Genomic DNA, 11,189 nt, shown 5'->3' with positions numbered 1-11,189 from the left:
ATAAACCCTTGTTGTCACAATTGATGCTTCAAACACCAAGTACAAAACAATTGATGCTTCAAACACGAAGTACTAAACAATCTTTTAAGTGGAACCCCAGTTTTATAAGTGTCATTTTTCGGATCATTGAGCCTACAGAGTCTTACACACCCTTTCAAAGAACCTGCTCCCTTCTTTCTTATTCTTCTTTTGGTTCCAATATAGTGCAAGATCTGCTGCTTCAAAAAACCTGTCCTTTCCTATTTCAATTACTAGTTAAAATGTAGATGAAAAGATTCAAAAATACTTCATCCTATTCCTACCTAAGCACCAGATCATTACAACAACAGGGATCACTTCAAATTGGGCAACTAACATGCAAAATAGTAGAGGGGGAAAGTAAAAGCCTATTCATGTTCTACACAACTGATTTTGTAAAGAATGATAGGACTCATAAGCACAAAAACCAAATGTCCTGCAACAACACAATCGAAAGAAATATGAAGATCTGAATTACAAAACAACAATAGTTACCTCTATTTTCATGCTGTTCCATTCTCTTCTCATACCAACGACAAAATTGCAAGATATGTCCAGCAATAAGGCAATGACATGAGTTTGTCGACCCCTGGACATAATTTGAGTGAGCATAGGTTATATTGACAGAGTATATATTTCACTAAAAGCACGAAAAGATTAAGAAAACACTTTGAGCCAAGTAATTTTAGGACAGATCGTAGAGCATGCTTCCATTGCAATTTCAAATTTGTTGCACTGGTGCTTGAACTTCCAATGACAATGTTTATCGAGATTGGGATTGCATCAATTGTCAAGTAGTACACTGTTGGCTTCTCCAGTCAAATGATACAACAAACCATGACAATTCCACAGTGCCTCTGCAAAATTGTTCTGATCAGGGCATAATCTATCCATCCAAAAGAGGATAGTTTGCTCGCAATTAATCAGGTTAAATTTCCTGAATAATTCACCAATTATAATTTCCGCATTCAAAAATCATCCTCGAATTTTAATTTGCACCTACTCATCTATATCCATGCATTGTGTATTCTGGCTGCAAGTAAGACATGCTGGATCACGAAATATAATCGCATCATGGCCAAAAGGATTACTTAAGAAGCCAAATTCTGACTCCTCATCATCACTGTCGATATTATTTGGAGTAACCCGGTTTTGGTAACTTCTTCGCCAAAGAAGAAATACATTAAAATAATAGCTCACTAGATTTTTCCTTCCCTTAGAAGGAAAGTTTATATACAGATGGTCCCAGTAATTCTTATCCAAAGAGGGTGGGTTTAAGCTGACAATGGATTTGAATTTCCTTTCCTCTTCTTCGGTCCATGAAAGAGCAACTTCCTCACCCATTTTATGGAATCCCCACGAGTAAAAAGCTGAACCCAATTCACGTTTCAATTGGAGCCTCTTCTCTGCTATATGAAACCTAACACAATCTACTAAACCAGGCTTATCACACCCGCAATTATCTTTCCTTCCCTGTCCAATAGGACCATCATTGTTAAATGATTCTCTTTTTTCTTCATTTTCTAATGGCCAGATTCTTGTGCCTAACCATTTTAAGGTCTCAGGGTCGTCAGAAATTACAGGCTTGCCAGTCCATTCGGGGACTTGTGCTTGAAATCGACGACCGACAGGTATCGTGTCTCTCTCTTGCTGATCTTTAGATAGCAAATGTGAAGTGTCTGTAGATTTACCTTTCATTTCAGTATCAGGAGCTGATATTTCTGCACAATTGCCTAAATTAGGTTGCTCACCCATAGATTGAAGCCTCTGACTATATCTTGTTTTCTCTTTAGTCTGTGGATTGGTACTTGTAGTACAATCATACATGGAGGGGCATATCTTCTGCCCTTTCTGAAAGAAGAATGGATAAGTCATTTTTGTTCTGACTCAAATCATAAGCTACTACAAAATAAAAAAGATGGAGGTGAGCAATGAAAGCCAACAAACAGCATGTTTTCCAACCAAGGATATGCATAAACAACCAACTAATAGCTATGAACAAATTGACACTCAACAAATGACAATAATTGTATTTATATCACCTATCGAAACAATCAACAATTCAATTTTCCCAACTTGAGCCAACTGGTGAGATCTTGGCTGCATCTAAGACCATTTTCTTTACTGGATAATCTCTTTTCTTCATCTACACTTCTTTTGATTGCGAAAGGGAAAATAAAAATGATGAGGTCACACAAAATTACCTACATATTCGGAGCTATATTTATATGCATCATTGTTTAAAGGCGTTCGACACATCAACCAACAACTGCAATAATTATTTTGAACAAAAAAAAAAAAAAGATATACTTCAATAACACATAATAACCACTAATTTAAATTAATAGTAAAAATTAGATGGCCCGCCTTATTTTTTCTTTGTAAAATAGATAAATAGAAACAAAAAGTTAAGCCAATTACGTTGAGGCTGTTAGAACTTTTACCGAAATACTATCTGCACAAAAAGTGAGCCATAAACTGTATGATCTGCCATACCATGCTAAAACATTACATCCGTGACCAAACGGTCACCCTAAAATACTCAATACAATAATCACGATCAGTCGATAATCATAAGCAAGATGCCGCCCCGTGCCGTACCGTGCCCCCAATATGGGCTGCACATACCGTGCCCCAAGTATGGGGACACAGTATAGGAGGGGGTCTCGCAGGACCCCCCGTATACGCCAGTGGGTATCGCGACACAGTATCGTGTTGGTTGTTCTTTTTTTTTTTATTTATTCTGTTGTGGTTTTTTTTCCCTCTCTTTTTGCACACTCCCTTTTTCTGTTGCGGTTTTTATTTCCTCCTTTTGCACACTCCCCACCCGCGGGGGGCTCCGCTCCATACCACGAGGGGCCGAGCCCTCCGTTTCCACAACAAACATCCATTTTTTCTTCACAAATTATTTTTTCAAAATTTATCGCAGCACGAATCGTGCGGCGAATCGAGGCTAATGCAGAATCGGGTGCGGATAGGATTGATTCGTTTAGGTTTTAAACTCTTTTCTAATTTTCGGAATTATTTTACTTGTTAATTTATTTTAGTCGTTTTTGTGAAGATTTTTAGGATTTATCATATGGAATAAATCTCTAAAAATTAGGGATATGGTTTAGATTTTAGATATACTCGAATTAGGGAAATATACCTAAAATCTTGGGATTTGAATTAGATTAGGATTACGGTTGGAAGGTTATAAATATAGCCTATAATTTGTAATTTGGGGACGTGTAATGAAAATCAATTTGATATTTATGATTTGACTGCGGTCGTGGTATCTTCTTCCTTTCCTCTCTTGTCCTGTGCGCCGACAAAATTCTTCTTACTAAAAGGTTCTACCTTCTCCTTCATCATCTTTTCTCTTTCATCTATTTCTTTCTTATCTTTCTTCTAAATTTGCTTTTCTTTATTATTAGCTATTTTAAAAAAAAAAAAATTACAACAAAAAAAAATCTGAAAATTAATCTGAAATTTTAGAAAATTCTAAATTTGGTTTTAAATTGATTTTGGGCTCATCGCTTGCAAGATAGATTAGGGTTTTCTTAATTTGTCCTGCATTAGTTTTGGTATCAGAGAAAAGTTGATTAATAAATTAATTTTCAAAATGCCAACAAACGCAGAACTTAGTTCAATGCTTGAAGAATTTAAACTTTCTACCAACACTCGTTTTGAAAAGTTAGAAACTAATTTGCAATCAACTAACCAACAATTAGCGGAAATCAAACAGCTATTTGAAAACCTCATTCATTCTAAATCTCCACCGCCCACGGGCTCCTCTCTAACATCCGCAACTTCCGTCCCTCCCTTACCTCCTGTTATTCCTCAATCTATTCAAAATACCCCGCCGCAAACTCAAACCACTACATCTCATACCAAAGCTACAGAAAATCAAAGAGGTATCAAGTTTCATGTGGAGGAGTTTCATGGTGACATGGACCCCGAAATATTTTTAGACTGGGTTTACAGCCTAGAGGCATATTTTCGTTGGTACCAGCCTGCGGAAGATCAAAAAATTATGATTGTAGAATCAAAACTTCGTGGTACAGCACGTATTTGGTGGACACGAGAACAGGCAACATCCTTATATGGATGTTCGTATGTGGGAGGATATGAAAAGAGCTATGACACGTCAATTCGTACCAATTGATTATAGGCAGCGCGTTCAATACCAATTTACCAAGTTAACTCAAGGTAGCATGACAGTCGAGGAGTACACTTCACGTTTCAACCATCTGGCAGCACGATCAGAATTTCCATGGAGTGAGGATTTGTTGATTACCATGTATCGACGAGGCCTCCATTCCAATATTGCTGAAAAGTTAGCCTCCAGTCGATTCCTCTCCCTTGCTGACGCAGTTCAAGTTGCACACCAGATTGTGGAGGAGCAAAATGCGCATGCTTCACCGACGCGGCCTAACTTTCTACGCAATCCTGAGTCAAGATCTGAGCACCACTACACTGCGTCCGAAAAGATGAAGCAACCAATATCCACTCCCTAGGCATCCCCTAAGGCATCAATCTTTGAGGCGTCAAAGAAAAAAGAAGGCAGGTGTTTCAAGTGCGACAAGGCCGGGCACTATGCTCACCAATGTCCACAGCGCAACTTAGCAATGGCTCAAGCACATGATGATTTTGAAAATTTATGCGTCGTACCATATGATGATGATGATATTGAAGTGCACGAGCCCGAATATGATAAAGAGCTTGAACATTGCGGAGTTATTAGGCCGATGCTCTCAACCCACGCAACAGAAGACGATAAGGAGTGGAAGCGCCATACCATCTTTCAAACTCGAGTTCTTTGTAATAGACAAGTTTGTTCAATGGTTATAGACTTGGGAAGTTGTGCCAACATTATTTCTAAAGAAGCCGTTGACAAACTGAAATTGAAGACCACACTGCATCCTGAGCCTTACAAGTTGGCATGGGTAAATAACCAAAATTTGAAAGTCACTCGGCAATGCCTAGTGGTATATTCAATTGGTAAGTTAATTCAACAAGTATCGTGTGATGTTCTACCTATGAAAGTCACACATATACTACTTGGAAGGCCATGGATGTATGATCACAAAGTGAAGCACAATGGATATGAAAATACTTATTCGTTCGACTGTGCCAGATCAAAATTGAAATTCATGTCTTGTAAATTAAGTAATATTGTGAAGTTGAAAAAGATAGGCAAAAACTTGCTTCTACGTCGAGTTGGCTTCGCTACAGGTGATGGAATTCTTGGGCCATATCCAAAATATCTTCGAGCATCAATAGGTATCTCGAGGACGAGATCCTGCGCAGCGGAAGCAAATGATACAGAATCGGGTGCGGATAGGATTGATTCGTTTAGGTTTTAAACTTTTTTCTAATTTTTGGAATTATTTTACTTGTTAATTTGTTTTACTCGTTTTTGTGAAGATTTTTAGGATTTATCATATGGAATAAATCCCTAAAAATTAGGGATATGGTTTAGATTTTAGATATACTCGAATTAGGAAAATATCCCTAAAATCTTGGGATTTGAATTGGATTAGGATTACGGTTGGAAGGTTATAAATATAGCCTATAATTTGTAATTTGGGGAGGAGTAATGAAAATCAGTTTGATGTTTATGATTTGACTGTGGCAGTGTTTGAAAAGGTGGGCCTGAGGCGCGCACCTCAGCGCCTAGGCGCAAGGCGCGGGCCTCCGCGCCTCAACAATAGCGAGGCAAGGCGCTATTGCTGAGGCGCGCGCCTAGGCCCTGAGGCGCGCGCCTCGGCATATTTAATATTTTTTGGATTTTGGATTAAAGTTTTTGGGTTATTGGGTTTCGGATATAAATTTTATGTTTTAGCCCAATAAGATTAGTAAAAGAATCTAAAAGAAACCTAAAAAAACCCTAATGAAATCAATCTATCGCCTCTCCTCCTACCACTCTCTCCTTTTATCGCCCTCTTCTCCTTCTTGAGGCCAAATGAAAACATTGGCACCACAATCACTTTTAAGTTGAAAGTCGAAATATATTTTTTTTAACTTGAGAACCTATATGCATGTGTTTTCTTTACTTTTTTATAGTTATTTTAGTTTTGTATAGTTATTTTGGAGTTTTTTTAATGTAGAATATCAAATTAAATTACTGTGCGCCTCGCCTTCTTAAGGCGCGCGCCTCGCAGTGCGCCTCGCGCCTAGACTCCAGGAGGGTCTTGCGCCTTTTCGCGCCTCGCGCCTTTTCAATCAATGGACTGCGGTCGTGGTATCTTCTTCCTTTCCTCTCTCTTGTCGTGTGCGCCGACAAAATTCTTCTTACTAAAAGGTTCTACCTTCTCCTTCATCATCTTTTCTCTTTCATCTATTTTTTTCTTATCTTTCTTCTAAATTTGCTTTTCTTTATTATTAGCTATTTTTTAAAAAAAAAATACAACAAAAAAAAAATCTGAAAATTAATCTGAAATTTTAGAAAATTCTAAATTTGGTTTTAAATTGATTTTGGGCTCATCACTTGCAAGATAGATTAGGGTTTTCTTAATTTGTCCTGCATCAGAGGCACAAAATCGAACTTGCAAATCAAATTTTGAAAAACATCTAATATAAAATTCTATTATTGGAGTTAAAAGATTGAAAATACTGATAAACTTAAATGTTAAATTAAATCAATTAATACTTAAATTTATTTAATTTATTTGTCATATAATTTATTGCTAAATTTTTATGGATAGATCTAATAAATATTTATGATCAACTGCGACAATCTATTTGGAATTAAACCGTCATCTCTTTGTAAAGACGTAAATTTATATAATTATTGTACTAATGAATTTTATTATTGTATTTTAATTTCTACTCTTTATAAGATATAGTTGTACTTTATATATAAAAAAAGCTTACCAGTATATTAACTAGTGAATATAGTAAGCTATACATAGTCAATATTCATAATTATTTGACTAAACCTTTTAAAATAACATTATAATAACTTATTAGGAGCAAAAAATATCAAAATAAGCTCATACCAAAGTGTGTCATTAGGAGGTCATGCGTATCTATCGGCATACAAGCATGCTATGTGTCGATACGAAAACGTGCCATTGCCATACCGTGCGAAGCAAACAACAACACACCCTTATGTCATGGCACTTTAATCCTTGATCATAAGGTTGAAACCAACCTACTAAATCAAGGCCTTATTATCTTTGTAGTAAAATGTGATGGGATTTAGGCCATCACCAGTTTTATACCACTCCATAAATCATCAAGATCTTTTATCTTAGTTTATGAATTATGATTACGATGGCTTTTCTTGCTACCTAAATCAACTGCTCGTAATGAAACATCATGAAACTCAACCAAGATAATTCATCATTCTCATATTGCTCGGCAGTCAAAGGGTGGCGATCATACCTCCTTGGTTGACGTTTCATTATGCGCACCAACCATCAGAGCATACTTGTTGGTGTAGCGAATTGCTACTTTAGCACACTACCTGGCTTTTCAAACTATTGGGATATGATTATGAAAATCCAGTATAAGAAAATGAGGTAGATTCCAATGACAATGCCCTTTTTGGGTGCGATACCAACTCGTCCAAGCTCATGATTGTAAGTTTTCCAACTTTTCCTTTCTTGGACAAAATTATTTCTAACTACTTTTAGGATGAGGAGCTCTAGAATCTTTAAGAGCCAATTAGAAGATCCGACGAGCACTCCTGAGGGATATGTGTTTTGAGATCCCATTATATACTACCGTGGCTGCACTGTACTAGGCATTGATTCAATATGGAAAGAGAAGGTTTACATCATGTTCACGACACACTGCTTGTAGGTCATGTCAGATTTCTGAAAACCTTTAAGCGACTTAGAACAATTTTCTCTTGGCTAGGCATGCGTAGATATATCATGGAATATATTTCAAAGCGAGGATTTAAGTGCCCATTGGCATAGGCTGTATCCATTGTGTCGTATCGTGCCAACAAGAGATCGGCAAGATATAGCCTCGTGAGGATGGCACAACTTAAAACCCATTTTTCTTTAAATTAGTAAGTAATCTCTTTGTAAAGTTCAAAAGATTTGATAAAGATACATAAGTAATTAGAATACTTCGTTGCTAAAGAAAATAAATAATTTACGCCATTGTGTGTTGGCACACATGTATTTTTTGTGACCGGCATGTATCGGCACAGCCTGACACGCACTGTGCCTGCAAGTTCCCGCCACAACCCCGTGCCGTGGCACTTAAATCCTTGTTTCAAAGTGCCCTGTCTACCAAGAAAAAAGATCAGCCAAGCTCACAAGCTTACTTTAGAGATTGTCGATTCTAGAGCACATTTAAGAGGAAATTTCAATGAACTTCATTGAGAAACCTTCCAAAATCTCAAGGAAAGTCCATAATCATGAAAATAGTCAATCGACTCACCAACAACGCACACTTCGTGGTTCTCTCTCATCCGTAGACCATATTGCAAAGTTACATGGCATGGCCAAATCTGCTATGTTTTATCAAGATCCAATATTCCTTAGTGCTTCTTAGCAAGAGTATTTTGCTTTATAGGGCACTAATGCATGAGCATGTCTCACCATTCTCAAGCTAATGGCCAAATAGAGGTGCCAAATCAAAACTTGGAAACTTATGTCAGATGTTATGTAGACGAGCAACTAAAGAAAAGGATCCAATTTTTGACACGGGCGAAGTGGTCCTACAATATCTCGCACCATTTATGAAAATGTACGACCCTGTTTGAGGTTCTCTATGGACGACCTTCTCTAACCACTCCATCTTATGTCGTCGGATCATCTTACTATGGGATGCAAATTTAGTTGAGCGGGATGAACAAAGAAGAGTGCTTAAAAAGCACCATAGTGCAACACAAAATCATATAAAGCAGGTCTCTAACCACAAGCATCGCGGGTGCGAGTTTCGGATTAGATATTGGGTGCTCCTAAAACTTCTCCCATACCGGCAGTTGAGCATCCTTTCATTTTCGTCACTTAATTTCATCAATTAAGAGAATTAGAGTTTCTACCTCGTCGGTTCTCTTCTCCGACAAAGAAGAGATTTCTGCCAAAAAACCACCACTATAATCCTCACATTTTCCTGAAATTTAGCAACCAAACTAAAGCTGATCCTTCTTTTATAAATCATAATAACATGCCAGTCCAAGGATAGAAGATTATGTCATTTCTATTATCCCTTCTAATGATTGGGGCTTAATAGGAAAAAAAAAAAAAAAGGCCTCCTGAATGCTTGGCAGTAAATTTCCTTCAACACTTGTTACTGTCAAACATATGCATAAGAAAGCATCAAATAATATGGACCAAAATAAGGTCCCTTGATAACTAATAACGCAAATATAACCATCTATGAACTCTTTCTTCCTAAACCTTTAGAAAAATTTTTGTTTCTATAAAACTACATGGTAAAAATTACTCTCATTTTAGTTTGAACATTACTACCTGCAGTCATCAACATAACAATAGAGTTATGTAGAAAGATCAGTGATCGATCACCCGTATTTCACCATCCTATCAGTCAAATAATATTCCACCAAGCAAGAAAACAGTAATAAACCAAAATGAGCAAAACCAAGTACCTTCCCGAGAGAACCATTGGGGTTCTCATTACGAATTCTTTTAATAAACATTGCCTCCCTCAACTGAAGTGCGAGTGAAAAGTGTTCACCACCCACGTGAGGTGTATTTTTCGCCCCATCCGACGATGACGAATGCAACTTCGTAAAAGAAGGATTCCTCGCGATGTTTCTCAACCAGTTCACCACCCCTACAAAAACGTCTCTCTTCCTCTTAAGAAGAGACGACCCTCCGTTCACAACAGCCTTCTCCAACACCACAACGAGGCCGTTGTCGCCCCCACCATTATCGAGCTGCAATTTTTTCCGGCTATCTCTAGGTGGGGTCAAGAACTGATCCTTCTTCGAACCTGAAGGGGGTGAAGGTTTACAAACCTTCTTCATCTGATCCGAATCCCCAGTTTTAGCTCCTTTGATCACTTCCTCCAAGTTCGACAAACTACAATTCCTCTCAAAAACCCCATGAAACCACCAATCGAGCGCACCGAGGTACTTGGCATAGATCAGCTTCAAAGAAGAGCTGACTCTTGAATCGAAACCGATCGCCTCCGCCACCGGCGCCCACAACCGGTGCTCGGAGACCGACTCGTACCCGCCCCTCTCGCGCACCGCCGCGTAGAGCTCGAGCAAGTTTACATGGCGCCCGTCGCCGAGCATGGCGGGGAGGGGCCGGATCTCCCCGCTCCGGTAGATCTCCTTCAAGAAGGCTGAGAGCACCCGATCGAAGAAGCCGAGCTCGGCAATGGCGGGCGCCGGGAGATCAGAGCAGAAGCCGACGCTCTGGAGCTTGCAGAGGATCTCGGCGACATCGAGAGTAGGAGGAGGAGGAAGATGAGGAGGAGGAGGAGCGCCGCCCCCGGCCATGGCACTCTAGGGTTCCGGCGAGGTCACGGCGGCGGCGCCGCCGCCCCGGCCACGGCGGGGCCGCCCATTGGCGGGGTAAATTGGAAAAGGAAAATAATCAAATAAACGGTCGGGGGTAAGAGGTGTAAAAAAAATTAAAAAAGAAAAGAAAAGAAAAGAAAAGAAAGAGTAGAGAAGGGAGGGAGAGGTGGTTTAGGCCATTTTTGCTTTGAGGCCCTTGAAGGAAAGGGAACTTTCTAGGGGGACTAACAAGGGCAAAGGGGTGAGGGAAATTGGGGAGATGGTTTTTAAGGTTTACTCCTCTTTTTTTTTTTTATTTTGATTTCCCAATTACTTTCGAAACTTAGGGTTTGGTGTTGCATACACAAAAACCTAGGTTTGAGAAGGGAAAGGAGAGGCATGGGCTAGTGGGGTTTTGATGTACCAAGTGGATTTATGTGTATTTTTTTTTTAATGAAAAGTATTAATTATCTTCTTTACATATTATAATGTATACTTTTTAAGAGGTGAGATAGATGGATGGATGGATTGATGGATGGAGAAGGGTACGTACCTAGAGGTGGCAAACGGGCGGGTTGGATCACAGTTAAGATCCATTAAATTTTAGTCTCATTTAATTACAAATTATGTCGAGTTTTGGCGGTTTGATTTTAAAGTATTTTGAATTTTAAATAGATCAGACTTGATTTATATTGGTTTTCACTCAGTTGGAATTGTATTGTCTCTGATTTGGATTAATCAAATTTATATTTAG

At 38.6% G+C, this 11,189-nt stretch overlaps 1 protein-coding gene across 2 annotated transcripts; it reads right to left on the bottom strand.

The window, feature by feature from the left end:
* On the bottom strand, positions 318 to 10,786 carry LOC109708067 (AT-rich interactive domain-containing protein 2-like). Of its 2 annotated transcripts, none has more exons than XM_020229656.1 (3): positions 9,575 to 10,777; positions 1,022 to 1,869; positions 318 to 607 (listed from the first exon to the last, which is right to left on the bottom strand). In XM_020229656.1, the coding sequence occupies exons 1-3, from the start codon at positions 10,433 to 10,435 to the stop codon at positions 493 to 495; spliced, it is 1,824 nt and encodes a 607-aa protein (XP_020085245.1). In that variant the 5' UTR covers positions 10,436 to 10,777; the 3' UTR covers positions 318 to 492. The 2 variants fall into 2 exon arrangements, with proteins under 2 accessions (XP_020085245.1, XP_020085246.1); XM_020229657.1 differs by having other exon boundaries at positions 472 to 607; positions 1,710 to 1,869; positions 9,575 to 10,786.

The sequence above is a fragment of the Ananas comosus genome, linkage group 3 (assembly GCF_001540865.1).
Source record: "Ananas comosus cultivar F153 linkage group 3, ASM154086v1, whole genome shotgun sequence".
Lineage (NCBI taxonomy): Eukaryota > Viridiplantae > Streptophyta > Magnoliopsida > Poales > Bromeliaceae > Ananas > Ananas comosus.
This window is presented reverse-complemented; position numbering and strand designations above follow the sequence as displayed.

Bases quoted from the DNA above. Each gene is read 5' to 3' on its own strand.
- LOC109708067 (XM_020229656.1), bottom strand. From the start codon at position 10,435: ATGGCCGGGGGCGGCGCTCCTCCTCCTCCTCATCTTCCTCCTCCTCCT. The intron at 1,870-9,574 runs GTACTTGGTTTT...TTCTTCTTTCAG, and splicing joins CCAATGGTTCTCTCGGGAAG to AAAGGGCAGAAGATATGCCC. The intron at 608-1,021 runs GTAGGTGCAAAT...AATTATGTCCAG, and splicing joins CAATGCATGGATATAGATGA to GGGTCGACAAACTCATGTCA.